At 43.3% G+C, this 27094-nt stretch overlaps 4 protein-coding genes across 5 annotated transcripts; 1 reads left to right on the forward strand and 3 right to left on the reverse strand.

The window, feature by feature from the left end:
- The first annotated feature begins 597 nt into the window (after positions 1-597).
- LOC117864924 (uncharacterized) lies at positions 598-3737 on the forward strand. Its single transcript, XM_072295369.1, has 5 exons — positions 598-2100; positions 2188-2400; positions 2493-2617; positions 3107-3286; positions 3317-3737. Exons 1-5 carry the CDS (start codon positions 959-961, stop codon positions 3619-3621), a joined length of 1965 nt encoding a protein of 654 aa, XP_072151470.1. The 5' UTR covers positions 598-958; the 3' UTR covers positions 3622-3737.
- Positions 3738-6060: 2323 nt separating this feature from the next.
- LOC117863126 (E3 ubiquitin-protein ligase PUB23) lies at positions 6061-7681 on the reverse strand. Its single transcript, XM_034746723.2, has one exon. The coding sequence runs from the start codon at positions 7623-7625 to the stop codon at positions 6336-6338; it is 1290 nt and encodes a 429-aa protein (XP_034602614.1). The 5' UTR covers positions 7626-7681; the 3' UTR covers positions 6061-6335.
- A 3656-nt stretch (positions 7682-11337) lies between these two features.
- Positions 11338-15425, reverse strand: LOC117864203 (protein FAR1-RELATED SEQUENCE 5). Its single transcript, XM_034748226.2, has 5 exons — positions 15050-15425; positions 12459-14636; positions 12252-12382; positions 12085-12165; positions 11338-11633 (listed from the first exon to the last, which is right to left on the reverse strand). The coding sequence occupies exons 2-5, from the start codon at positions 14632-14634 to the stop codon at positions 11571-11573; spliced, it is 2451 nt and encodes an 816-aa protein (XP_034604117.1). The 5' UTR covers positions 14635-14636; positions 15050-15425; the 3' UTR covers positions 11338-11570.
- Positions 15426-17448: 2023 nt separating this feature from the next.
- LOC117863841 (transcription factor LHW) lies at positions 17449-23108 on the reverse strand. 2 transcript variants are annotated; one of them, XM_034747703.2, is made up of 10 exons: positions 22466-23104; positions 21820-21966; positions 21620-21701; positions 21094-21135; positions 20948-21007; positions 18807-20525; positions 18572-18673; positions 18328-18465; positions 18119-18244; positions 17449-17945 (listed from the first exon to the last, which is right to left on the reverse strand). In XM_034747703.2, exons 1-10 carry the CDS (start codon positions 22555-22557, stop codon positions 17784-17786), a joined length of 2670 nt encoding a protein of 889 aa, XP_034603594.1. In that variant the 5' UTR covers positions 22558-23104; the 3' UTR covers positions 17449-17783. The 2 variants fall into 2 exon arrangements, 1 of the variants encoding a protein (XP_034603594.1); XR_004642305.2 differs by lacking the exons at positions 17449-17945; positions 18119-18244 and having other exon boundaries at positions 18572-18668; positions 22466-23108.
- Positions 23109-27094: the final 3986 nt, after the last annotated feature.

The raw sequence follows: 27094 nt of genomic DNA on the forward strand, positions 1-27094 counted from the left end.
CATCACTTATCATCCATCCATCCATGATGACACAGTGGTTTCAATCAAGTGGAGATCGAGTGTTCCTAGATAGATATTCAGGGGCAGGGCAGTAAACTTACCAATTGATTGGGGGAGAGTAAAACCGCTGAGATCAACTGATGGAGTGTAAAGCATAACCGAGATTAATAGTAGATTGATTTTTTTGTGCATGCTACTTACAATTCATTGGGAGCTGACTTCAGCTGATGGAGTGTTAAGCATAATCGAGATTAATAGTAGATTGATTTTTTTATGCATGCTACATTGGATGGACCATGTGCTTGCACAGCAAGGCTCATGCAGCTCAGCATGTTCATTGAGTACTGGGTTTCGGACCTAAGTATTGGTACTGGTCAAGATAGTGGATAGATATATTGCAAGCATAATTTGTTCGCATATTAGACAACCATAAGATTTGTAGTGTGCCTTCACATCCGACTAAGGATTGGCAAAAGATGCATCTACCCCTGAATTATGCCATGGGGACATGTGTTGCCATATTGTTTTAATGTTGGTTTCAGATAACAAGGAGCCGACTTAAACTAATTAACCAATCATCTAAACTTATCATGTCAACTCCAAGGAGAGTTACATGAACAATGATTTAAATGTGTCTAGAATGCCTTATCATGTCAACCCCTTGTATTCCAGGATGGAGAGAGTATATCTAATCAAAATATTTTTTTTATAAATAGAATTGTTTGGTTTGAATGAGATGAGCACTTAGATATCTAGTGGATTTATATATCGCAAAATGCGATTGTTGGTCTGAATGATGAGCACTTAGATATTTGATGGTGTAGAGGACTTATATATCAAGCGTGGCTATATAATAGGAGTCAAGCAAGAATTACATGAATCATTTTCTTTGGTTCATATTTTTTTTCTTTATTATTCCCAAGTAAAATAAAAAATGTAGCAAAATAATCACATTTGCATGAATTTGATTTTGTTTTTCATGTGGGTGTTAGAAAAATTTACTTCTTATTGTCAATCAATAAGAAAAATGGTAAGTCCAAGGAAACATGTGCCTTTTCACCCAAAGGCGAGGGTGCCAAATCGACAGAAGTCTAAAATCATGAAGATGTCTCTTAAAGACTTACGGAAAACCCAAGAAAATATGCGACTAGCAGGTCCACAACACGGTAAACAATATCCTGGTCAGTTGGAAGCTAAAATTGCGAAAAAGAGTGATAGCAAGTCAAGTCAAGTTCAACCTACATCAAAGGATATGAAGCAACATAGTACCTTGAGTTTGAAAAATCACTTGAGGCCAAGGCCAGATATGGATGTTGTATTGAATGAACCATTTCCCTTGAAGAAAAAACGAGATGTTCCAACTCGCTTGAAGGCTATGTCAGAGTTGGCTCACAAGGAAACCAAGAGATTAAAAGAGCGACCAGATTTTGATCAACAAGATTTCTCAAAGAGCACAGAGTTTTCAATTTCAAATGGACCAAATGCCCCAAAGGCAAGTAAAATCTTGGTTCTTGAGAACAATTGCTCAAATGAAGGCAAGGAAAGACCTGATGGAATTGTAAGTACCAAAGAAAAGGGTAAATACCATACGAGAGCAAGTCATGCCATTTGTGCTAAGCAAGAAGGTCCCAAGTCATTGAAAGGTATCCAACACATGCAACAACTTCAGAGAAATTTAGAGAAGGCACTATCCAAGAATGATAACCAAAGAGAGCTCATAGAGATAAACTTTGAGTCAAGTAATAGGGGCCAAGTTGCTAAATGTGATGGCGGAACCAATAATGACATGTCTAAGAAGAGGAAGGAACCATTGTTGGAAGAAAAGGCTAAAACAATTGAGGATGATGGTAACAAAGATGTACAAGGGAATAATACGGCTAGTAGGCTGATGAAGAAACAAAGATGTGTGAAAGGTAAAGATGATGAGGAAGGACACGAAGGTGGTGGTAATCATAATCCTATTGGTGTGGGAGATGACAACACTAGATCTTTGTCACAAGATAATATTTCAAAAGATGGTCATGTCAAAGTCTCCATGGTGACATTTGTTGAGCAACAACACCATTGTTGCTCAAAGCCCATTGACAAACCTAATTGGAGGTATAATGGATGCTCTAATATAAATTTGAAGTATCCTTGTATTCTTTCATCTTTACGTTCTAATGTTTTGGTTGCTTATGTCGTCAGCGGAATCTTTAAGATAGATGGTGGGGAATATATATCATTGGTTGGACATTTGTCAACCAAATCATGTGAGAAAGCATGGAGTTTATCTAGACAATTGCTTCCACTAGTTGAATTGAAAAGACTTCCGAGATCAGAGGTGTGGCCTAAGGCATGGGAGGCATCAAAACCAAGCGGCGACAACATTGGCATATACTTTTTTCCTCATGTTATGAGGTGTTTCACTTAACCTTTTTTGCATAACTTTTAGCCAACATTTATTTCCATAAGATATAGATGCCTAATCTTGTATTTTTTTTAATTCCTAGGCAAGATAAAGACCTAGATGAACTAATTAAAGAAGTCATGGAGAATGATTTGGTTTTGCGGGCTATTATTGGTGATGCTGAGATGTTGATATTCCCATCTATTCTATTGCCTAATCATCACAAAAGTATGTATAGCACATTCTTTTTTCGAAAATGTGATCTCTTCTATAATGAAGTCCTTTTGGGACCTATCGGATTGAAACTAGTTACTCCCTCTGGACCGGTTTTAAGACGTGATCTGACTTGCCGTGGTCTCCTAAGTTACACTTTTGACCATTTATTTATCTTATCTTTTATTATATTATATTGTTTTTTATTATAAAACTTATGATCATTGCAGAGTATATTTGATTACAAATCTAACCATTTCAAGTTTGCATTATAAAAGTTAAAAATTGTTGACTAAATTGTTGGTCAAAGATTGTAAAATATGAATCTTAATATGCGTGTATGTCTTACAAACAGGTCTGGAGGGAGTAGTAGTTATGATATCCTGTTCTTGATAAATCGTATTTGATTCCTCGAAACCGGAATTTGCTAAGATGGCCTTTCTTTGTATCTTGTAGTATTTACTCCAGGGTTCATTCACTCACAATGTTCTCTTATATGTGCAGCATTTCAGAGAAAACATTACCTGTGGGGAGTATTCAAGCCTAGAGAAGATATAGGTGCTGTAGTTGCAGAACCCTTAAGTGCTATAGGGCGTTGTGCACAGGAGGTAGAGAAGGAAAAACAGCAGCATGTCTCAGATCAGAAAGATGATAATTTACAAAGGGAAGAACCGAACACCATAAACCATCGGTTGCCTGCTTAAAACACTCAAGATGAAGCTAGGCCACCCAACATGAGCTCTGATCTTAATGCTCCTGAAGAAGGGACACAGGAAGAAGCTGAAGCTACTCCGGTTGCTACTGCTGCTGCTGCATCGCCTGCAAACTATGGACAGATTGATCCAAGCATGGGACTTCCCCTGGGCAGGCTCATGGGTTTTGTAGTTCGTCAGACTCCAAAACTCGAGCAACTTATTCAAGAGATGAAACGTGAAGGTGCGTTGGTATTTGCTATGGAGGATCAGAGTTTAGGTGCCGGATCTTGGCCAGGCAGCATGGCTACTGCCGTGCAAAAGTAGGGGCCAGGGCATGACTTTCGTCCTCTATGGAATCTGACTTCAGCCAGTGTCCTTCGTCAGCATGAACAGAAGGCTGCCTAGCTTGTCCTGATGGTAAGATAATAAGGATTTGGGGTTCAGATCCAGGAGTTTGTATCTCACGCTAGTAAAAAAGGCTTAGTGTAGTTTAGTCCCAAGTTTAGTTTCTACTTCGACCAAGATGCAAATACTGTTTCCACATCAGCTTGTGTGTTATTTTTCTGAATGTTTTGCATCCCTCGTATCATTTGCTCACCTCTTACATCTTTTTACAGTTTTATTACTGCGCTGCTATTTGACATCCATTGTATCTGAAAGAATATGTGCCATCAGTGGCAACACGCCATGAGCCTGCCTAGGACTAACCACAAGACAGCATAATAATACTTCAACAGTATTGGGTATAAAATCAAATTTCCTACTAGGATATTAAGATGGAGATTTCGCAACTTTCACTTCTATTGATAGTTTGGGTGCTATATTTTGGTGATATTTAGAGTTGAAAGTCGAAATTATACTAGCAGTGCAGTTGAAGTTGAAGAGTGTCGAGAGAGGCCATGATGGGCCGGTGTTTGTTTGCATTCAGCTGGGCTATGCAATAAGATGGCTGGCCCAAACCATATTCGTTGAAATAATTTGTTTTTAAATCCAAATGTGTAGAACAAAATTAAATCCATAGGGAATTGTTGTTCTACATGACTGGACAAATAGTTAGTATGATGAGAATCTGCATGTGATACATACGAGTGTTCACATCGAGGCATAAGCCCGCACATATAGTTTGCAACATTTTTTTGTGTTATCACATCAACGCATTCCCAACTGTATATGCACGAAATTACTTGCTTCTGTCCCCAAATATAATATGTCCCAGACATTTCAAGATTCGAAGATTCAAATTGAACATTGCAATATTTGACTAACAATTAGCCTCATGTAACATAAATTTATTTTACAAAATTAATATCACTGCATTGACATTTAATAGTACTTTCGTATGCTTATGATTTTGTTGTTACAAACAGTAGCATGGGAGAAATTAAGAGCCAAATATCAGTTTGAAGACCGTGCCAAAGTTAAGGCCTTGAATGGCATGTACTCGTGGTCCTTTGTGTTCAATAGTTCCATCTGAAAGCTGAAAAAACGCGTGTTGCTTGCAGGGGGGCTGTATAACCCCCTCGATCGTTCATGCATGCGACAATGTGAACATGATCGGCACCTGGTCAATTTCGTGCCCATCTTCTCTGAACAACGCCACCGTCACCCTTCTGCTCTCTTATCGTTCACACAAACCTCCTCGATCGTGCTTCCCGGCTAAATCTAATCACCGGAACCTTAAGCCACAAGTATATCCACATGTTGCTTGACATTGACACATATGTGTCATAGCTCATCAGGCATTGTTGCATTTGCTAGTAGGGATTGCCTGGGAAAAAATATTGTTATATAGTTTACAATCAAATTTCAAATGGCGACGGCTTACAGCTAATTGAAGAGCCAATCATGCATGGTCGCATGGCTAATGTAATGGAACGAAGAAACCTGAAATTTTTTGTCAAACCGAACGAGGCGGTATGCAACCGCGTTCTACCAACCACGTGTGGCCTCCCACTTTTTTCCAGCCTCCATAGTTCGTAGCATTCATGTTCTATTCTATGGAGACTATGAATGGATTATACAGTCAAGTCTCGTAGTCTATGATACAAACCAGAAGAAATCTCTAGGCCGGTCTATAATATAATGTCCAACTTTGCTGGTAGACTTGGAATACTGAATTCAGTGGCGGAGCCAGACCAGAAGCTCGCCGGGGTCATGTCTATCAGACAATGGGGTCATCAAGCAGTATTAACAGCCATGCATAGTGATTTCCATTGAGTTTTTCAAAATCCGTTGGGGTCAGCTAACCCAAACGAGCAGCTGTAGCTCCGCCCCTGACTGAATTGATTGGTGTGGCCACATTTCTTGCTAGGGGAGGGGGACAGAAGGAAGCAGACGTGTCCCGTGTCATCGGATCTCCTGCTCGAGACTCATGATTCAATGGAATTGAAGTCCTCCAAATTTGAAGACACGTATGACTGTGAGCGCTCAAGCATATGCTCTAAGTTGGCAAACTGACTAGCTCATCAAGCTATTGAATTCGTAGGGAGGCGTACGTGTGTGAAACCATGGAACTAGCATTTCCGGATGTATACGTAGCGGGGTGAAAGAGATGGCATCAAAACTGTAACATAATGCAAGTTACCCTAGTTCTGCAAGTTTGCTTGTGTATGTTCAAAACCAATAAATTGCATCGTGGGTTTCTAAGCTTACCCCTGTTCTGACAAATCTGTCTGATGGTTTCTCAAACTCTAAGTGTCTCTTAACAAGAGCATCAGTTTGCCTGCGGAGTACAGGAGTGTGCTTTTCCTCGAACAATCGATATGTTCAGCGTTACCCACGCAGCTTATTCTCTCTTCCTCTCAAATTCAACTTTGTACAAAATCCGATGGTAACGGATCGATGGATTACCATTTACAAATTACACAACTTTTGATCGATCAACCAACAAAATCAATGAATCTGACCTACAAGCTAGTTACAACTACACTAGTATTCAATATGTTGGTTACTCTGAAGCTGCAAGAATTGCAGTGCTTGGCTGCAGATGCTTGCTTGTATGGTTTTGCACGGTCGCATGCCATTAATGGCAACGACGACTAGAGGTATCTAGAGAGCAGGTATGCGCTGACGCAGGGCGACCCGCTCCAGACGCCGGAGTGCAGCCTCAGCACGGCCCTGGCGGCCTCCTTGACGGCGGCGTCGCAGTCCGCCTGCAGCACGCAGCAGAGCTTCCCCACGGCGCCCACGCGCGCCATCTCCCGCAGCACCTCCGGGGACGCCGCCCGGCCGCCCACGGCCGCCAGCACGCGCACCGCGCAGGCGTCGGCGGCCGCGGACACGCGCAGCAGCCGCCGCGCCACCACGGCGACGCCTGCCGGGTGCGCTGCCACCGCCGCGCGCCCGTCCGCGCACGCGCATAGCTCCGCCAGCAGCGCCATGGCCAGCTCCGCCGCCCTCCTGCCCCCCGCCGCGGACCCCGCGGACGGCGGCGACGCGTCGAGCTCCAGCTCGATAGCCTCGTGCGCGGCGCCGGCGTCCACGACCAGCGCGCGGTTCCTGCCCACGGGGCACGCGTGCAGGAGAGCCCGCAGCGCGGACCGCGTCGCACCGGGGGACACACGGTCGCGCACTACCGCCGTGACGGCGCGGAAGAGCTCCGGCCGCAGACGCTCCAGCACCGGCGCGCCGCACACCTCCGTCACGGCATCCAGCAGATGCACCGCGCTCGCTCTTGCGGCGTTGCCGGGGCCGGGCTCGAGGGCTACGAGCACGTCCGTCACCGCGTCAACGAGTTCGTGCACGTGCTTATCGGCGACTAGGGGCCGGAGCTCGTCGCCGGAGACAGCGAGCGCGCGGACGAGATCGAGGCACGCCTCCACCGTGGGCATGTCGTCTAGGCTCCCCTCCTGATCACCGCGACAGCTCTTGGTCTTGGCGCACGACACGGCCAGGCGGAGCACGCGCTGGAGCACGCCGGCGTCCACCATGATCCGCCGCGCCACGTCGCTCTGTGACACGACATCAGCAGCCTCGCGGATCACGTCCACCGGCGGGCAACACGCTGCGTACAGCAGCTTCTTGGCGACGTCGGCGGCGACATCATCCGGCCGGTGCCCTACATCCACAGGCTTATTTGACCCCGCCGCCGGCGTCGTGGAACGCGGGCGCCAGGACTGGATGAGCCTCCGGAGCGTGTGGTTGGGGGTGAGGTCGGCGAGGGCGAGCGGCTGGCCGGTGACGGGGCAGGTGGCATGGCCGACGGCGAGCCAGCGCTCGATGGCGCGGCGGTCGTAGGTGATGCCGGTTGGCGCCGTGACGGGGTCCTGCATGGGCTGCAGCGAGATGGGGCACAGCAAGTGGTGACGCATGCCACCCATGTCCTCCATTATTTGTCACCAGCTAGCACCGCCGTGACTTGTAACTGAACACAGACATGAGGAGCTTGGGCCTGGCTGGTTCCTCCATGTCCATGGGGTTGCTTTATATATGATGAAACGGTGCATAGCAGGGTTTGACTTGACCTTCCGTGAAAAAACGAAATCCAGTAGCCGCCGAATAACTTTACAGTCATACTAGTGTGCTGAAAACGATTTTAAGTCGACTGTGCATGGAAAAAGAAAACGGGTAACCCGCCGAAATTTTTTCAGAGTATAGTGAAAACGATTTCTAGTCAACTGTTTTTCAGGAGAACTGAAGAAAATGTTGCTAGGCTATACTATTTGTCTGAATCATGATGCTGCTTCGAATTTCTTCGTTGATATCCATAGGTAATCATAATTATTCTCTCTCTCTCCGTCCAGAAATGTAAGTGCATATTTTATATCGACAAAGTCATAAAAATTAGGTTTTGACTATTGGTTTCTCTTTAGTCGAATTATCAATTGCTACAATATAAACATCATCTTAAATAATATTTTAAATATTAATATATTTATGAAACCTTTGTACATTGATCATGCATATAATTTAACTATAATTTTAGTCAAAATCTGTAAAGTTTAACTTAAAATCGGGTGCGTGGGTCCTACGTACCATGTGATCAGGACATCATCCTAGCTACCCGAGCACTTCCAGCGTTTTTTCCCTGAATTTCACGTGGAGATGGATGTTCGAGGCAGCGAAAAACAGTTCAAGTCGTGGAGTATTTGCCTATAAAAATGTTTTCCCATAGTAGATTATATTGAAGCTTTTACTCCAACGACGTACTCTCTTTAAACACTCAACTAAGGCACGGAACACATGCGTCACTTTTCCTTAAGGCCAATTTTAATGGACGGTTTCATGACATTAAATTTAATGACACATCAGCAAAAGTACTGACTTAGCAAGTAATTAAAAGGAAAAATTTCATCAGATGAGAGAGCAGTTTTATTCCCATAACACTCAGTTAGTACAGTTACCTAGTTCACTATACAATGAAACTATGCACTTGAGCAGCCGGTTAATCCGTACTCGTGTCCACACACAAAACCTGCAATGAAGCCTCCGTACCATACGTGCAAGATTGCGACGCCTGTAACCCTCCTGATCGGAATCTCTCGCTGTCGTAAGATGAACCAACCGATCATTCGCAGCACGATTTCCATCCTGTTCCTGCCTGTTTCATCAGGTCCAGAAGCGAATTCGAAGATGCACGCTCGGCCACGGCTTTGGTTTCACGATCAGCGTTATCCTTTTGGTGTCAAAATCGTGACGTGGACGCATTGAAGGGACATGGGAACCGAAACCAACCAACCCGTTTAAATGATGTGCGCGTTCTTTGACCGGGCAATGCTGCTACCGATTTTGACCGGACATCTGATTGGTTGAGTCGAGCAGCCGCGCGGCAACAAGACCGCAGGCGTCGCGGTCGTCGTCGCACACCGCACACGGCACACCTCTTGGGTGATACTCCCGCTAAAGTTTAGCACCTGTCACATCAGATGTTTGATGCTAATTAAGAGTATTAAATATAGGTTAATTACAAAACTAATTGCACAGATGGAGTCCTAATTAGTTCATGATTTGGCAATGTGGTGCTACAGTAACTATTTGCTAATGATGGATTAATTAGGTTTAATAGATTCGTCTCGTGAATTAGCACAGGGTTCTGCAATTAGTTTTATAATTAGCTTATATTTAATGCTCCTAATTAGCTTCCGAACATCCTATTTGACACTGATAAAATTTAGCATCTAGTATCAACCAGTCGTGTCCGGCTCAACCACGGTGGTGTGGAGGACTGGACGTACTAGGCTTCTGTGATCCCCTGTACCAAGCCGGTTTCTGTCTCCAGCACGTCCACATGGAGGCTTCCTGGCGCGCCGACCTCCTATCCTACATAAACATTCTACATTCATGTATATTGGTTGTCAAAACTAAAATTTTGGTTAGCAGGAATCCTAGCTAAAATAATATATATTTTGAACATCTTGGGTTTTCTCTAGAAAAATGGGCCGGGTAATGTCTTTTGAAAAGGACTACCTGCTGGCGTGGTATGTGGCTTCCATATGAATATGAACACAAGCACAGGTTTAGAGATAGACTGCACTATATCTGAATGGAGAAACAAGTAGCGGCGGTTTGAATTGACTAGCCAAAGGGGCAGTTGAGGGTTACTAAAGGGATGTTTGGACACACCCTGCTAAAGTTTAGTGCCTATCACATTGAATGTTTGGATGCTAATTAGGAGTATTAAATATAGGTTAATTACAAAACTAATTGCACAGATGGAGTCTAATTCGCGAGATAAATCTATTAAGCCTAATTAGTTCATGACTTGACAATGTGGTGCTACAATAACTATTTGCTAATGATGGATTAATTAGGCTTAATAGATTCGTCTCACGAATTAGCACACAGTTCTGCAATTAGTTTTATAATTAGCTCATGTTTAGTCCTCCTAATTAGCATCCGAACATCCGATGTGACACTGCTAAAGTTTAGAGCACCTAGTATCCAAACACCCCTAAGAATTATGGATTTTCTTGCAAACACCCGTTTGTCTCCACATTCATTTTCATCCACCTTGACTCTCCCATGCTGTTCGAGTTGAAAGAGCTGCTGTGCCTAGCGGACCAGGAGGTTCACTGTCTGAACAGTTAATTGAGTTTGCGTTGTTCACCCTTCTGCTCTTTGCAAGCCTGGGAGGCTGGAACTGGGATTAATATATTTACCGCTGAATGCAGAGAGATTAGGTACGTTGTAATGAGGTTCTCATTTAAATCAAAACCTTAGCCCTAGGTGTGAATCCACTCCTTGGAAGGTTTAATACAATACACCACCGCTCCCGCAATATGAACATTCCTGAGTAATTGGTTTCCTTCCTGTAGTCAATATGCATTGGGAATACATTATGCTCTTCAGATATTGTATTATATTGACTTGAACCGGCCCAACAAAACGTCCACCAAAAGAGGCCCGATGACACTTACTGTATGATGGCTCAGCCCAAACATATATAAATAACGCCTAGCCGAGTCTATGGGCAGCCTAAACCCAAAGGGCGCATTCTCGCAAAACTCTACTTTGGGCCGATAAATAACCATCTTTTCTATTTAGTACCATACTGCTTGACTAGATGGAGCACATTACACTGAAAACTTGATCTCTGGTGACAGTGGTACAACTCGCGGTGTGCGGGGCTAGTAATTTCTCAAAGTGAAATTTAATTGTGGCGCACTAAATGACCATGGGCCCGTTGAGCGAGCAGGGGGCTTCCATCGGCCCACCCAACAAAGCTCGGTGCTACCCTGCTGCTCTCCTGGTGCTTTTGGCAATAGCGCATACACGGTAACAGCAAGCTGTGCGTGTGGTTGTTTTCAGACATCGTGAAGGAATAAAAACCATGAGCTCAGACTGGATTCTTTTTTCCTTTGAAATGAGAAGCCTGCAATAGTATTTGTTCCAAACACCTTCTCTTCAAAACTTTCCTCCGGTTTTGTTTCCTACACTTTTCCTTTGAAAATACTACGTTCCAAACAAGCCCTTAAGCTCCTCAAGTGAATAACTTGTTGGTTGAATTTGGTGTGATCAGTAGCAAGTGGTGGACAATTACACTGCACACCGAGCCGTTTATGAATGAAGCTTACACATCAATGGTACTTATTTCCCGCTCCAAAAACAAAACTGTCTAGTTTTCTATAACACGATGCTTCCATTCCATACAAGCGAGTAACAGATCTACATCTAGTACATAAATTAGCAAATCCACAAAAAGGAAGAGAGACCTATTTCTGCTGTTTGCTAGGTTGATGCCTACTGCCTAGGTAGGAGGTTCAATAGACCATTCACATACAACAATCAGTAGAAGGAATTACAACAAGATATTCACACATCAATGGTACGCAACTTCAGAAATTTCTTTCACCACCAAATTGAGATGGCGGCTGAACTGCGGCATATTCTGAATATTCCTGTCACATTTCACAGTACACTAAATTTAGTAAAGTAATAAAAGTTTGAGAAGCAACTATGGTGAGACCAGTACAAAACAGGAATAGAAATAAAGGTCAATCCCCCAACTGAAGTGAGGAAGCAAGGATATGTTCACACTGAGAAAGAAAGAAACTAAACTAAGGTAGCCTACAGAAACACCACAAATACCCCTGTTACCATATGTCCAACCTTATTTCATGATAACTATCTAGAAGCGGGTTCTTTTAATGTTTTGGAAGTCTGAAAATAGAAGAAAAGAATACACTAATATGCAAGATTAGCTTATTACATGTATTCATTTGCTTAATGTTAAATGGTTGGGTTAATTGTATTTCACCATGAATGCTTTCCAGCTTCCAATCGTATCTACTTCTTAACATATGACACTCAATTATGACAAGATATAGACTAAAAATCCCATTTAAGTACCTGTGATGCACATTGAGGCACTGTCTGCATATTTGTATGCCCCTGAATCTGACTTGTTGAAACACCAGTAGCAGGATATCCCTAAAAATCATAAAAGGTGAATGATTCAGTAAAGTGGAAGCAGTTAAGAAAATAATATTCATAAAGAAACAGGGTAGGATCACTACCTGGTAGAAGATAGGTCTACCAATAGATGAGTTCGATGCAATATCTTCCGCTGCATAATATTGATCTTGATTTGGTGGATCGACGAAAACCGAGCCAGCTGGCTGGGGCAAAACCGCTTGCTTTACATTTCCTATAGAAACAATTTTATAAAATCAAACTTAATCGTTGAAGCAGCAAGATTGGATGCAAAGTGAATGAGGATATACTTGGATGTTTCTCTTGCTTAGTTGATTTTTTCTTTCTCTTTTCAACCCTACTTCCATCTTTCTCTTTTCCCAAGGGATGCATATGCAATCTTTTCAGTTCACACACACTTTCCAGCGATTTTTCTCCGCTTTCAAGCACATCCAGAATTAGTTTTCTTGTATTTTGATGACTTTTGCTCTTCATCAATAGATCATAAACAAACCTCATAGCTCTGTTACGATACACAAGCGCATGGCTGCGATCTTGTTCTGCAAATCCATCAACTGGAAATGGATATGTTCCTTTTCTGGCATATTTTGTCCATCGCTTTAAAATATACCTTTCAGGAATCCTATCAACATTCTTGAGACCAAGCGCATTTAGAGCATGTGAACAAAGTACACCCATAGTCTCAAATTTTTTGCAACTACAGCTCAAGTCCATGGTTGAGGTGTTAAGGAAAACTACCCAAACTTTTGGACCACTTCTTTGCAGGATGAACTCAAACCTATACAATGTTTCATCACACTGAACTTCCTGATATGAAGTTGCACCGCATCCATCTAGAAAATCTGTTTCAAGAGACTTATAGATCTTGTGAGTGTAAAATTCAGCAGCATGTTGCAAAACACTGCTATGCTCAACTGTACACTCCGGAGCAGCCTGGTTGCACTGAATGTCCTCTAGAGACTCATTTTCACGCCAACTCCCTACAATTTTATCCAGCTCATGAACAAAGGTGGCAAGTGAAGTTGATTCATCATCAATACTGCTCAGAACATCATTTGAACCCTCACTCCTATCCAATGATTCAATCCCGCCATCAAATGCATCCTTATGAAGAGCTGTGCACCATTTATGCCTCTGCTGATACAGATCGCTGAGCCACTGGTGTTCTTGCATGTTATATTCATGGTGCATCATTGCCCATGCCTCATCGAATTCTGCTTCTGACTCACATTCTCTCATGCACTTTGAAAGCATGCTATGAAATGTTCCAGAATCATTGATAGTGCCTAAATGGGACTGCAGGTTCTTTTCAATGAACCGTTGACAAAGACAATGACGTGTCCCAGGAAGAACATCTTCAATTGCCTTGGAGATTGATTCATTCTGGCCAGTAAAGATTGTTTTAGGAGGACGACCACCCATTGACAATAAGAATGACTTGAACAACCATTCATAGGACGTTGGTGATTCATCCGACAAAAATGCGCAGCCAAACATGACATTTTGCCGGTGGTGGTTCACACCAATAAATGTGGCACATATCATATTATACTTGTTGGTACGATGTGATGCATCAAACATCACAACATCTCCGAAACTGTCATAATCGACCCGGCTTCTCCCATCCCTCCAAAAGAAATTAGTCATTCTGCCTTCTTGATCTACTTCTACATCCCAATAGAACATACCTTGTCCATTTGTTCTGCGCTTGAAATATCCAACAAGGGCCTCACAGTCCTCTGGTTCAAGCAGTGTGTAACTACGGATGCTAAGCTGGCTGTGACATTCCGTACCATCTTCATTTATATGCAAACTGTCATGCATTGCTTGGATTTCAGCATTCACCATTGCATTAAGCACACCAGGTTTCGGAACTGAAAGGGTCCTCACTGATCTCAGTAAGTGTATCTCTTCTGGCCTGACCAACTCATGATTATGTTCAGGAATGATTTGAATAACTCGCCATTGACCTTCAGAATCAACTCTAAAACGGACCATCGCTTTGCAATTAGTTCTGGTCTCTGGCTTATTAAAGTTTGCCTCAGTAAGCTGCTCATCATCCTTCAAACCTTCTTTTGAGCAGTAATAATCTTTTGTACGGATGGTTTTGGTTCCTGTAAAGTAGTACTGCTTTCCCTTTCGAACACTGAAGCCCATACGGTGCCCATAGTCGCAATACAGCCTGTAAGCTTCTTCCTCACTGTATGCAACTTTATTCCGCAATTCTTCAGTCAACTCCTCACAGCTTGGGATTATAGAAGTATGTTCCCTATCCTCTTCATTTCCTGCAGGATCTTCCTCCCTTCCCTGTTCTTGGTTGTCGAAGGCCACTTGCTCCCCATTTTCAGCACCGTAAATTATTTGCTGCATCTCTCCATTCTCCTGAGCTTCTTGTTCATCATCTCCGACACTGTCAAGACAGATGGCCTCGCCATCAATCTCAATAGCAATACTAGTACCTTGCATCGCTGCATCATGAAAGGCAATGTATTGGTCCAAATGCCTAGAAAGTATGAGAGTAGGCCTACCAAAGAATACAAAAGCACGATGGATGCAACGAATGAAACAGATACACTAGCATCAGAAGCAATTTTTGCGAGGCCCCCTCACGACTATTTGAAGATGAAACCTAATTGCAACCTTGCCATTGTTTTGAATTATCAGGCTTGTATAGGAGTAGTTAGTCCACAAATCGAGTAAACCCGATGCTAATTCGATACTAAAACTATAGCTAAATGAGTATACCAAAGTATAGCCAAATTGCAATTAACCTATGAATACACACTAAAGTTTGTCATTTTGAGACTCGAATAGAACGGCAATCGAAAAACCCCGAGCATCAGCTACTCTGAAACTCGAATAGAATAGAAATTTGGCAAACCTGTGCGCGAGCACTTCAGGCCTCAGTAACGGCAGAACAACGAGGAGATGCCGACCCGGAGTCTGGCCGCCTGACGGCAGGAGCGCGAAGGTGGAGGAGCGGGGGCAGGCTGGCCAACTGCTGCAGCCTGCAGCGACACCACGAGGAGGGAGAGAGGAGTGGAGGCCGCCGGTGGGCTTCTCCTGGCTGCTGCGTCGGGCCGTCGGGAGGGACCGGCACCCGGCGACGACGGGCCGCCGGGAGCGGATGGCAGCAGTGATTCGGCCGCTGCTCACGCGCACGCCGCTGGCGACTTCCCTACCTTCCGGTGGTGGCGCCGAGGCGGACGACGCCCTAGCGGCTAGCGGGTTGCCGTCGGTGGTCGACGCCGCCTGGCGCCTGGGCTGGGTCGGGAGGGGCTCGAGTTGGGAGAGAGTGGCTTTGCATAGATGGGTCGGTGAACCAGGCCGGCCGGCTGCACCACAGCCCACAGAGACGTGGTTTGGCCCATTGAAAGGGAAACTTTTAACGCCATATAAAGGAGACTTTTAACGCCATGCTTTTTTTGAAAGGTTAAAAACGCAGAAAATACCAGGAGTAAGGGTGGCGAAAATCTAATTTTTCGTCTTCACATAATTCCTTAATCCTAGATATGGTGTTCTACTTCGAAACACAAAATGTAGGAATAAGGAAAGCATGGAATTGGAATTTTATGACAATTTCGAGCAATGTTAGGATGCAACAAAAGAAAACACAAGATTTCAAAGAGACAGATAGACAAAACCGAAGTTTACTCCAATTTCCTATGCATTCAGGCGTCCCATAGGAATTTCATAGGGTGTAATCCTTGGTTCCAGGATGACTAACTGATTTTTTTGTGTGTAAGATTCAAATCCTACAAAACTACTATCTTTTTTCTTGTTGCAAAGAAGGCTTCAAGGTGGCTATCTTATGCCAAAGTGGCCATGATTTAAATCAGTCCTTAAAAATGGTTAAGATAGTAATAATAATATTGGCATTGTTTGTGGTAGAATGTTTTTCCCCTCTCTTCACAAATACAAAGTCCAGCTAGGTCTATGCAAAGTCAAGAGTTTTTTAAGCTTTGGCTATTATTATTACTATCTATTTTTTCTGGCCATTGCTTGTCAAAACGTTATGACGGAGATTATGCTGATGTCCTAAAGAATTTACACGTACAAGATCTGAAGAGGCAGCAAATAGAGGGAACTAAACTAATTATCCAAGGAAAACAATAGTAAACGAAATCCTGTAACCCCGTAGCACATCATCGTATTAAGACGAAAATGGTGAGGCAGACAATCGTTAACCAAACGAATACTGAATGAAGGAATTTTGCGTCACGGGGCTAATGACCGTCAGATAATTGACATTCCGTGTTTGTAAATGTCAAATCTTGGGTCAATTTTAAGAGCGGCAGAGTTGCAATTGATAAATGAGAAAGTTGACGTTTTTGGATCCTATAGCCCTTGTCACATCGAATGTTCGGATGCTAATTATAAGGACTAAACATGAGCTAATTATAAAACTAATTGCAGGAGCACTGGGCTAATTCACGAGACGAATCTATTAAACCTAATTAATCCATCATTAACAAATGATTACTGTAGCACCACATTGTCAAATCATAAACTAATTAGGCTTAATAGATTCATCTCGTTCGCTTCCATCTGTGCAATTAATTTTGTAATTAATTTATATTTAATACTCTTAATTAATATTAAATATCCAATGTGACAAGGACTAAAGTTAACCTAAGTATCCAAATGGCCTAAGAGTGGCCTCAACTTCGGGGAGGGGAGCAGCTGCAGCTCTGTGGTCTGCGCCCTGGGCAGAGAAAGGTAGTAGGATGGGACAAGTGATTGACTTTTCTTTTCCTGTAATTTCTGTTCGAAAATATGAAGCAAGATGACTGGTACGTTGCATGGCATTGTTTGTGGTAAAATGTTATTTGTGGTAAAATATAAAGGGAGCATGCCTCTGCAACAGGATGTGGCAGTGCAGCTGGGTGGCGGCTCTGGTGTCTTTTAGTTTTTAGTAATGGCAGCTTTGGGTAATTTGATTCTATACATTATAGCTTGGCCCAGTCATTGGGGAAATACACATCTTCTGATGCAAATACGAGATGAATATAGGAGTAGCTCCCTTTTTAGTTTTTATTTCCAACTGGTATAACTGCGCAAGCCCTTTATTTCATGATTTTGGATGATATGATGGTCAAGCAAACCTTAGCAGTGGTGCCAGAGAATTGTATCTTAACCCAAGGAACCTCTTGATGTAGATAGGTACAGGAGAGTTTGGGAGGGCAATGTAATAGAGCCTTATAATTTGGTAAGGAAGTAAAACTAGTCTCTCATGAAACTACGAGCTCCGACCTCTGAGTCGGTTACCAGAACAAGGCCTACAAATCAACTCAGAATTTCCATTCACTAGAAGAACATCACAAAATTCACTAATATGCAGAAGAAAAAACAAAAGCATTAGCGAGAAACAGAACTAAGATTGTACAACCAAAACATCGATCGCCTAATGATCATCTGCCGAACCAAACTATCCTTGTCTCGTACGTCGTCTACTGTTAGGCTTTCCGAATGCACACTGCAGGGACGATGCGCTGCATGTCATGAGATTCCAGCTCGTCGTGGGTTGACAATGCTAGTCATGGCAGAAGTGGGTTAACCTCGTGCTCTTAGCATTTCAAAGATGCCTCCGGTGACATTTGCACTCGCTCCCTTGCTCACCTAAGATGCCCTGTCGCAGGGATAACAGGATATTGCACAACTCCAAGAGGCACTTTCACGTTGTTAGGGTTCTCTCCAGCTCCGCCGCCGTCACAGCTAGGTTCCAGCAAGCGCATTAGGGAGAGGAAGATTTCCATCCTAGTCACGTCCCTGTTGGCCTGCATAAACATGATAAAATAAGTACTAGTACCAGAAAGGCAGACAGCAAAGGAAACGGCAGGAAATTAAATCCATGAAAAAAGAAAATAATGCAACATGCTCTGAGGGGGAGCTATTCTTGGCTTCAGAGTTCTTAGAAAACCTAGCGATCTTCACACACTGAACTACTTACCTCAACAGTGAACCGTGCCCAGATTTTATTTTTCCGCGCTTCCATCACACCCCTCAAGATGGTTAATCCTAATCCTTTAATAAAGTCAGCTATCTCCAAGAAGATACCCCTATCCTCACAAAGCATCTGCAGAGACACCAAAGTCAGCAATGGAAAGAACAAATGAGAACAACAGAACAGAAACAACTTGCAATGGCAGGATCATTTACCTCCACAAGCATCTGACGAGGCCGGTCAAGATCCTCAACAATGATCGGACATGTCATAGATTGACTACCAACATCAAAGGCCCAAGTTGCACCACCTTCGAAGTAGTCTTTAAGCGGACCGTTCTCACCACCAAGTATCTGTTTGGAGTTTAACAGTAGCATCACAAATAATTCATGAGTTTTAGGCAGCAAGTATTATCTTATCAAATAGGCTGCACATAGAGGATCAAAGTATATGCAGTACCTTAGATTCATTAGAGTCCTTGAGGTTGTCCGCATGCTTTGTCACACTTTGCAAGAAAAGCATGTGCTTAATGGTCTTCTCCAATAATGCATCGATGCTACACTGTTGACAACAAACAACGTGAGAATAACAGTGATTGCACTACAAGCATATGAAAAGTTTGAACCAAGTGCAATTGACACCTTAAATAAACATAATAGACATTTAAAATGCGCCAAGTCAGCAAAGAGGATACCTTTGCCCCATTAGGTACGAGTTCTCGGAGCTCCTTTATACGATCCTGAATAAGCTGACGGTCCTTTGGTCGTGGCTTAGGATTCTCTCCTGGTCGAGATCTCTTTCGACTTGCCTTGCTTGATGTATCAACGCCCTTGCTGTTTGAGGCTGAAGCACTTTCACATTTCATGTTCTGTCCACTCTCAATCCACAGGCGTATCTGAGATTTGTGTATTCCATTATTTTGGGAAAGACAGCCGTCATCTGCCTTTTCTAGGAAAGATGGCTGTTTAACCAAATTTGAAACAGCCAATTCATTCTTGATTAGCGAAGAAGGAGCAACAGATGATTCACAACGCTTTGGCTCTTTTGAGCGACAATAGGAACTGCTAGGAATATCTGTCACTGAAGTCTTGCAAGAGGCACTGTCACCAGAGATCTGCTTACCACCAGGATTGACATTGGAGATAACCGCATCCAATAGTTGGTCAGTATCAGTTAGGGAGAAGATCCCAGAATAAGGGAACTCATCATCCACTGAATCAAAGGCTGGAGATGTATCAACATGAATGGAAGATTCAGGTGCATCTCTATTTGAACTCTCAGGTTTTGCAGCTTTCCCGATAAGATCATTATCCACATTGCAGCGCAAGTGATGAAATTCAGAACCAAACATGTCAAACAAATCACTTTCTGCAGTAGGATCCATAAGGAGCGACGGTGCTCTCTCATTAGAGATGTCTGGGAGCTTGCGCCGATCCATATTTTTGACAGCTTGAACAATTACATCAGCAGGGTTTTGTACTTCATTAGCCTTTCCTGGACCAGCAAGATCCGAGCTACTCATCTGCTTCCCTTGAGAAATGGCTGTTTTCAAGCTACTAGAAAGATGAGAGGCAGACGACACAGCTGCAGAAGCTTGAAAGGCCTCTCCCTTGGGACTCTCCATTTTCATAACATATTGGGAAGATTGGGGCATTTTATATGAAATGGTTGCTTTATGCCCTGTCACCCCAGAAGTAGAACTGCATCTTTGTTCTAAAATTTGATTTGCTGTGCTGGCATACAGGTTACCCTTGACTACCCTAGTACCTTCTGGGAGAAAATCAAAACCCCCATGACCATTAACAAAATCTGACACCTGGCTTCTGCCATGCAACAGAGTCATGTTTGTGTTTTCATGAACTAAAGGGTTCCGGTATGCAAGAGATTTCAAGAGAATATTTCTGGGATCTGACAGCTCTCCCATGTTTCCTTGCTCTAACTGTCTAGTGTTAGTCATCAACAAAGGATGCCTTTCCATTGATGTTGAGATGGATGAGACGAAACCAGAGCTCACAACACTACTTTGGGTGTTACTTTCACCTGTCCTGTCACAGTAAGGGTTTTGGGTTCTGAACCTCATGTCAGGAGCATACAGAATGTGCTCTTTAACCATTTGACCATTTCTTTGTGCAACCATAAGCATTGAGGCATTACTGCCTGTGTTTGCCAATGTACTACTAGATACAGTTGTGGCATCAAGGCCGTAGCATTGTTGATATGTCAATGGGGATCCATTGAAAATTTTTGGGCGTACATCTGCAGGGTAGATACTTGGGGGGCCATTCAAAGGGCGTGACTGGACCTTCTGGTTCAAATCATTTTTAACAGATGACGATGAAGCCACACTTGATCGATTATTTAGCTGAGAACACAGCTTCTTATATTGGAGCACAAGGTTAGTATCTTCCACTACCTGCCAGAACGTAAGCATTTGTAAGCTCTAACATGCCAAAAGAATGCTTAGCAGAGTTTATATAATGATGAGAAATAATAGTAAGATAATAATAAAATTCCCCTAGATAGTCCTCTGAGAATCTTTTTTCTTATTTCTTACACAAATCACAACAACCCCAATTGCTAAAATAGAGCAGATTCACCACAAGTTGTTCTTCTTTTCAGGTTTACACTACCGTCCACAAGAAGGTTTTGTCTTCCTGGGATCTCACCACAATATAGTTTATACAGATATCAAGGGAACAGAACATTTGACCAGTCAACAATGTAGCATAGTCATAAAGTAGTACGTCATGGCCCATATAGTAATGGTGCGAACAACTTCAAGACATGTAGAATGATATATTGTAATCCCAACTGCCAAAGCTTTGGATATCTTACCACATTTGTAGAGCCGAGCTGCAGTACACCACGTGGTAACACAGGAATAATTGCAATAGTCTGCACAACAATAACTTATTAAGCGTTCAGAAGCAAACATTGTGTCTGTGAATAATCTACCCTGCACGGGCAACGATCATACTAACCTGAATACCAGCTACAAACTGATAATTCATCTCAGCAGAAACCTAGCATCATGAGAAGAAATTAATAAGTTTTCTGTTCCATTACAGAAGCTCATATTACAATTCAAAACCCCCAAAACAGACAAACAAAGCATTTCTACTTAGGCAGTAAGAGACCAAAGGTAATGAGTGGAGGGTGCATGAAAAAAAGGGAAATAACAACATGGTTGACTTCAGCCCTAGGGCAAACCATACAAACAAGAACCTCAAAAGGTGTTTCCACTTATTTCGCGTGTCTATTTGTGTGCTTTTGCAGCTAGCTTACACAATGACCACTAGCTCGCAGAATAATAGACAAAATCTACTACATGCCAAAATTTGAAGACGTAGAACAAATACTTGGGACAAAATAACCCCACAAGGACTTCTGCAGTGGTATAAATCCCTTGGCCTCACGCTTTAAATAAGGTGGCAGCAAAATGGACCACGGAAAACTGAAATTGGGCTACATTAATATCAGTTCACAAGGGATAAGGAGGAATTGTACCTCGGATCTGAGAGTGTGTTCATTGGCAGGATCATGGATGATCCATTGGTGATTTCCGGTAAAAGCAGCACGGCCAATGGTACTGACGAATACAAACACAGCAGACATACGTCAGTACAACTTGAACTTGTCCAACAACGCCCGTCAATACAGAGCACTTAGCTAAGACAGTGTAAGACGCAAATGCGATGCTTGCTTACCCTTCGCCAACAACATGAATTTGCAATGCCATGACCTTCCTAACAAGCGTGCACACGCCACTGCCTGGTTCACAGCCAGCCTCAGCAGCCTCAGATCCAGCGGAGCACGACGCGTGACCACAAAAGCCGTCCTCCCACACCAAATGCCTGCACATCAGAGTCAAATACTCAAATCAGCAAAGGGAAAGCTGAATTCGTGCACCAAGCATATCATGAAGCTAATCACACAGCACATTAGCATTACACAAGATTGCGGGAGCATTTCGCGCATTCACGCCCTTGTATACCCCAAGAACTAACACACATTCGCGCCAACTCTTTGGGTACATGTTCGTTCTGGTAAATTTGCAGCACAGCCAAAAAGTTTGAGACACTAGTTTCTCGAACGACAGAAGTCCCTTATTAGGAAGGATGCCTAGGAATATGCCCATCCGAATCTTCCCCCACGCGCGCTTGGCTTGTCTAGGAGGCAAATCTTGCGGAAATGGAATGTGCAACAAAACTCCAGAGTCCAAACCCGGCGAATAACAAGTGGCATATGAACGTTCCCGAGAAATGAGATGGGATTTCTCGGAGGATGGAGCTTAAAGATCCAAACAAAAATCGAAATATATAGAGAAAAAAAGGAGGGAGGGGAAAGGCTTACACAGGGTCGGCGGCGCCGATGGCCTTCCAGAAGACGGCGTAGGACCAGCCGACCTCCTCGCAGAGCCGCCGCAGCGCGTCCCCGACCGCCATCCCCGCAACGCAGAGCGAGAGAGAACCCCTAACGAACCCTAGCTCCTCGGGAGGCCGCCGCCTCCTCCAGCGCCTCTCTGACTCTGAACAGGACGGACGGGCGGACGAACAGAGCCGCCGCCTCCCTAGGCGCCGCGGCAGCTGGCGCGCCCGGCCTGCTTCGCGCGGAGCCCGCCGGCCCTCCTCGTCCTGACGCTTCCCCTCGCCGCCGGCGCGCAGGCGCCCATCAGGGGGGCGGGCCCACTCCCAGCCTCCCAGCAGGCGCGGGTCCCGGCCTCAGCGTCCGCGTCAGAGTGGGGCCGCTTCGCTTCACGGGGCGGGGTAGCCGGCGGCGGCGAGCGAGCACCTCTACCTCCGGGCTGGGGCTCAGGCAGGGAAGAGTGGAGTCGCCTGCTGGGTGGTGAGGCTGCTGGCTACTGCTGCTGCGGCTCGTCAATGTCTTTGTGTGTCTTCCTCCTCGCTTTGGCTTTGGCCTCCCCCTCTTTGGGTTCTCACTTCTCTCTCTCGGGCTTCTTGGTCTTGGGTGTCTAGTGTGTTTTGGCTTTCTCTTTCTTGTTGCTTTGCTGTGCTCGCCCTTTTGCATTCTTTCTTTTCTCTCTTTTTTTCCCTCCTTCGCGACTACCGAGGCAGGCATCATTCCCTCCACGAGGGGCAAAATCGGGATGCTGATGCTACTAGCATTGTGTGCTCGTCCTATGTTTAGGCTGCAATCATGTGTGTGCTATATGTGATGACGCTATTCTCAGTGATAAGTTTTATCTCATAGTTTCTAAGGGGGTGTTTGGATAGCAGTGCTAAATTTTAGCACCTGTCACATCGGATGTTTGGACACTAATTAGGAGTATTAAACATAGTCTAATTACAAAACTAATTGCACAACCCCTAGGCTAAATCGCGAAGCGAATCTATTAAGCCTAATTAATCCATCATTAACGAATGGTTACTGTAGCACCACATTGTCAAATCATGGACTAATTAGGCTTAATAGATTCGTCTCGCGATTTAGCCTAGGGGTTGTGCAATTAGTTTTGTAATTAGGCTATGTTTAATACTCCTAATTAGTGTCTAAACATCCGATGTGACATGTGCTAAAATTTAGCACATGCCTCCCAAACACCCCCTAAAACTACCACATTCATCATAAGTGGAATGAAATTATGGATGAAACTACCTCGACAATACAAGATTTCATTGCACCGTTTCCAATACTAGCCCTTTAATTCATAAATGACATGGAGACTTCTAATTGGATAAGAGATATGATGAAATGAAACTCTAGCTCTCAATGGGTATATGGAAGAGTTTCATCACGTTGGTAATCATGTAAGCAGAGTTTCATCACCATGAAACTTATTTCTTCTCTCTTCATAACTCTCATACCATGTCACCATACTTGCTTATGTGGCACATTATTTATTGAGGATAAAACCTCCACTGAAAATGGCCTGAGAGGAATTTGGCGTTTTTGCTTAGGCCCCCATTGGCCCGTTAGCAGTGTGGAATTTTTCTCACTTCTAGTGCTAAATTCAGCTCTAGTTTGACAGTTTGTAAAAGTTTTAGTGGACATTGTTGACTTTGAAATCTAGTTTGCAAAATTATCAATGCAAAATTCTTTTATTTACCCAAAGTATAAGGGAAATTGTACAAAGGTTAGTGACGTATATTACCATGATAGTGCTTAAAACTTTACTTATTGTTCTTCTTATTCTCTTCTGCTCCGAACTACAAGCAAATAATATAAGAGAGCTTTCATTTCGTCTCATTGTGCCGAGTAGCATTTGTTTTCGAAACCGTGCCAAGTAGCAACTCCTTTTGAAAGCTTTGCGTACTATATTCTGAACCCTTCTAAAGAAGACAAACAGGATAATGTAAGGTAATCCAACAAATGGAATGTCGTGTACCAGATTTATTCCATAATTACAGATATGCCCTCGAGGTTGCGCGACAATTACCAGCCATGCCAATATGGGCCTTCAAAAGGTGGGCATGGAGTACAATTATGTGGTCGTGTATTCTTTTGAGGGAGTGGTGGGGTAATCCTAAATTAACAAGCATATTAAAAAATTTTACAGGGGGGGAGCAAAAGGCAGAGCCTAAACAATCAGATGGCAGAGCCTGTCCTCTTAGCCTAATTGAAACATTTTCCAAAGGCTGTGTTAGCTGCAATGCAGTACTGTCTGCAAATGGTTATACTAAAATAATCTTGCTACCTTCTTTCACTTTCATGGTTGGACATGTCCTGATCCCAACAGGCACTGGTGGGTGGGGCTGCAATATTCTGTCTGCACTAGGACCCTTTGTCAGTTGGCATGGCTGCATCAGATGTGTACACTTAGCAGCTTGTTTTGTTTTTTGTTACTATCTTTTTGCAGGGACATTTCATAATGAGGTGCTTTGTGAGATCTTAGTTGTTTTTTGAATGGAAGTCTGACTGACCCTGCTTTTTGTTAGAAAGATATGCTATTATATCACAGTTGTTTGATCTTGGCTTTTTCGTTCTGAATGAATGATTTGGCATTAGCTGTTTGATTTTGAGATCTTGTAGTTGTTCTCCCACACTGATAAATCCAAGGATCTTTTACCTTCATTTATTCATTTATCTATTATGATCCTCTCTGTTGAAAATAAACGTGGCCAAGGGACAATATATTTTCGGAATTAAGCAAGAGTACTTCGAGAATTATTTTATTTTCTACAAAAATCTCCATGAAAATGTTCCTGCGTTCTAGAGTCTAGACTGGTACACACTATATCCATTCAGACTGAACACAGGGTCTGGAAAAACTAGAAAAAGTTCCATACAGAGAGCACTGTCTGTGCTGGAGTTCACAGCTACAACAGTGTTACTCGAGCCCCGGTCCAAGTTTGTTGCTTCTCCATTTCAGTCAGAAAGCCAAAAGCCCCAGGACAAAAAACAGTCAGCTTTTAAACTGCCAAAATATATTAATTTAAGTCCTATTTCACACTCTTTTTTAACAACTAACAGTTTGGAAGCCTCAAAACCAAATCTTTTTTTTAACCTATCCATCCTTCTCTGCAACGGGAATTAAACGTATCCATCCTTGAACGTGTGGCATTCCACTGCATTTGTTTAATGAGAGGTGGCCAAATCCAAGAGATAAACGAAGCATTAATCCAAAGACTATGCTGACTCGTTAGTGGAGGCTTGCAGACTAATCCTACTCCTCTTCTTGATGTGGATATACGGATGAATGTGTCGCTTCTAGAAGTGCTCCACTAGAGCACAAACATGGACGTTTATTTGAGTTTAGTCACATCACCAAACAGGCCAAAGCTACTCTTTTTTTTTGGCTGGAATGGTGGAATGGCTCAGGTTCATACGTGTCAGCTTATCATTCAGTTGGATGCAAGGTAGAGCCAAATTAGATGGCCACTTCATTCTTTGGGGTCATGAAGTTTGGGTACCTGAAATAGGATAATCAGCAGCTCATTTAAGGTGATGGCAGTGGATGATTAGCAGTACCGACTATGAGATGAGATCACGAGACAAATACCTAAAAGGCCATATATTTGAAGAATGAGATCACATATCCAAGAAAAAAGTGTGACATCAGCTCAGAAGAAAAGGTAGAAAACAAGGAGACGAGTGATGCATATTTGATCAGAAACAAGGCAAAAAGTGAAACCTGAAAAACCTTACCATCTGCACGGTGTATGAATTTCAACTAAGGACTTGTTTGGATGTGCAGATGTTAGACATGGACCTTTTCCCTCTTGTTTGACAGCTAAATTAGCACAAATGTCCCCACCATTTAGAACAAAGATACTGTGAATAGTTATGGAAGCAACAAATACAATACACTATGTTTGGTAGGGCAAGGCCTGAACAGGAGGGATTTGGAGTGAGGTGAATAATAGAGAAAGGCACCAATCCACTACAGGACACAATCTGTATGAGAATCTTGACCTTGGCGTCTTGCAATTAATACCACTTGTAAGAACCCTAGGCAAGAGGGCAACAGTTCCTTTGATTTGAAGCCTGCCTTGTTTGCTTTGCCCCCACACTGAATAACCATCTGATTGTGCTATCAGCATGGGTATTGGGCCTCAAGAAAGGAGCACACATGGATCAGCAGTGGGTATCAGGGAAAATGGGTCCCCTGATGTCTGTTTCCATTTCTAAATACCATTGTTTGTGTATTTATATCAAATTATCAATTCACCATGGTTAGATATTCTCGTGGCACGCCATGTGTTGTGCACTTTTTAATTTGTCATGGGTATGCGCTGACTGAATTTTATTTTCTCTGCTAAAAGTGATAATTTCCACTCAAACTGCATTATGGTATACGGGGTTATTTTTGTTAACTATGAACCATCATAAGGCTTTCGCAAATGATAACCTTAATACCCTACCCAAGCTCTAGGCTCGCTAGGGTAGAAAGTAAATGTTAAAGATGAAGCAAGAAGAGTATAGGAATTAGGGAAGCAAGGAGGAGAGCATACAGTAGCTGAGCATGGCGGATCCATGTGGCCTGTGCCCACCTAGGCAGTGTGGTCTCTGTGGTGCTCAGTG

This window comes from Setaria viridis, chromosome 7, assembly GCF_005286985.2.
Source record: "Setaria viridis chromosome 7, Setaria_viridis_v4.0, whole genome shotgun sequence".
Taxonomy (NCBI): domain Eukaryota; kingdom Viridiplantae; phylum Streptophyta; class Magnoliopsida; order Poales; family Poaceae; genus Setaria; species Setaria viridis.

Excerpts from the sequence above, each read along its gene's own strand:
- LOC117864203 (XM_034748226.2), bottom strand. The coding sequence starts at position 14,634 with ATGCAAGGTACTAGTATTGCTATTGAGATTGATGGCGAGGCCATCTGT. Across the intron at positions 12,383-12,458 it reads TAAGCAAGAGAAACATCCAA|GAAATGTAAAGCAAGCGGTT; the intron begins GTATATCCTCAT and ends TTGTTTCTATAG. Across the intron at positions 11,634-12,084 it reads TGCCTCAATGTGCATCACAG|GAATATTCAGAATATGCCGC; the intron begins GTACTTAAATGG and ends GAAATGTGACAG.
- LOC117863126 (XM_034746723.2), bottom strand. The coding sequence starts at position 7,625 with ATGGAGGACATGGGTGGCATGCGTCACCACTTGCTGTGCCCCATCTCG.
- LOC117864924 (XM_072295369.1), top strand. The coding sequence starts at position 959 with ATGAATTTGATTTTGTTTTTCATGTGGGTGTTAGAAAAATTTACTTCT. Across the intron at positions 2,401-2,492 it reads TTTTTTCCTCATGTTATGAG|GCAAGATAAAGACCTAGATG; the intron begins GTGTTTCACTTA and ends TTTAATTCCTAG. Across the intron at positions 2,618-3,106 it reads ATTGCCTAATCATCACAAAA|CATTTCAGAGAAAACATTAC; the intron begins GTATGTATAGCA and ends TTATATGTGCAG.
- LOC117863841 (XM_034747703.2), bottom strand. The coding sequence starts at position 22,557 with ATGGCGGTCGGGGACGCGCTGCGGCGGCTCTGCGAGGAGGTCGGCTGG. Across the intron at positions 20,526-20,947 it reads AGCTCGGCTCTACAAATGTG|GTAGTGGAAGATACTAACCT; the intron begins GTAAGATATCCA and ends ACGTTCTGGCAG. Across the intron at positions 18,674-18,806 it reads TCGTACCTAATGGGGCAAAG|TGTAGCATCGATGCATTATT; the intron begins GTATCCTCTTTG and ends TGTTGTCAACAG.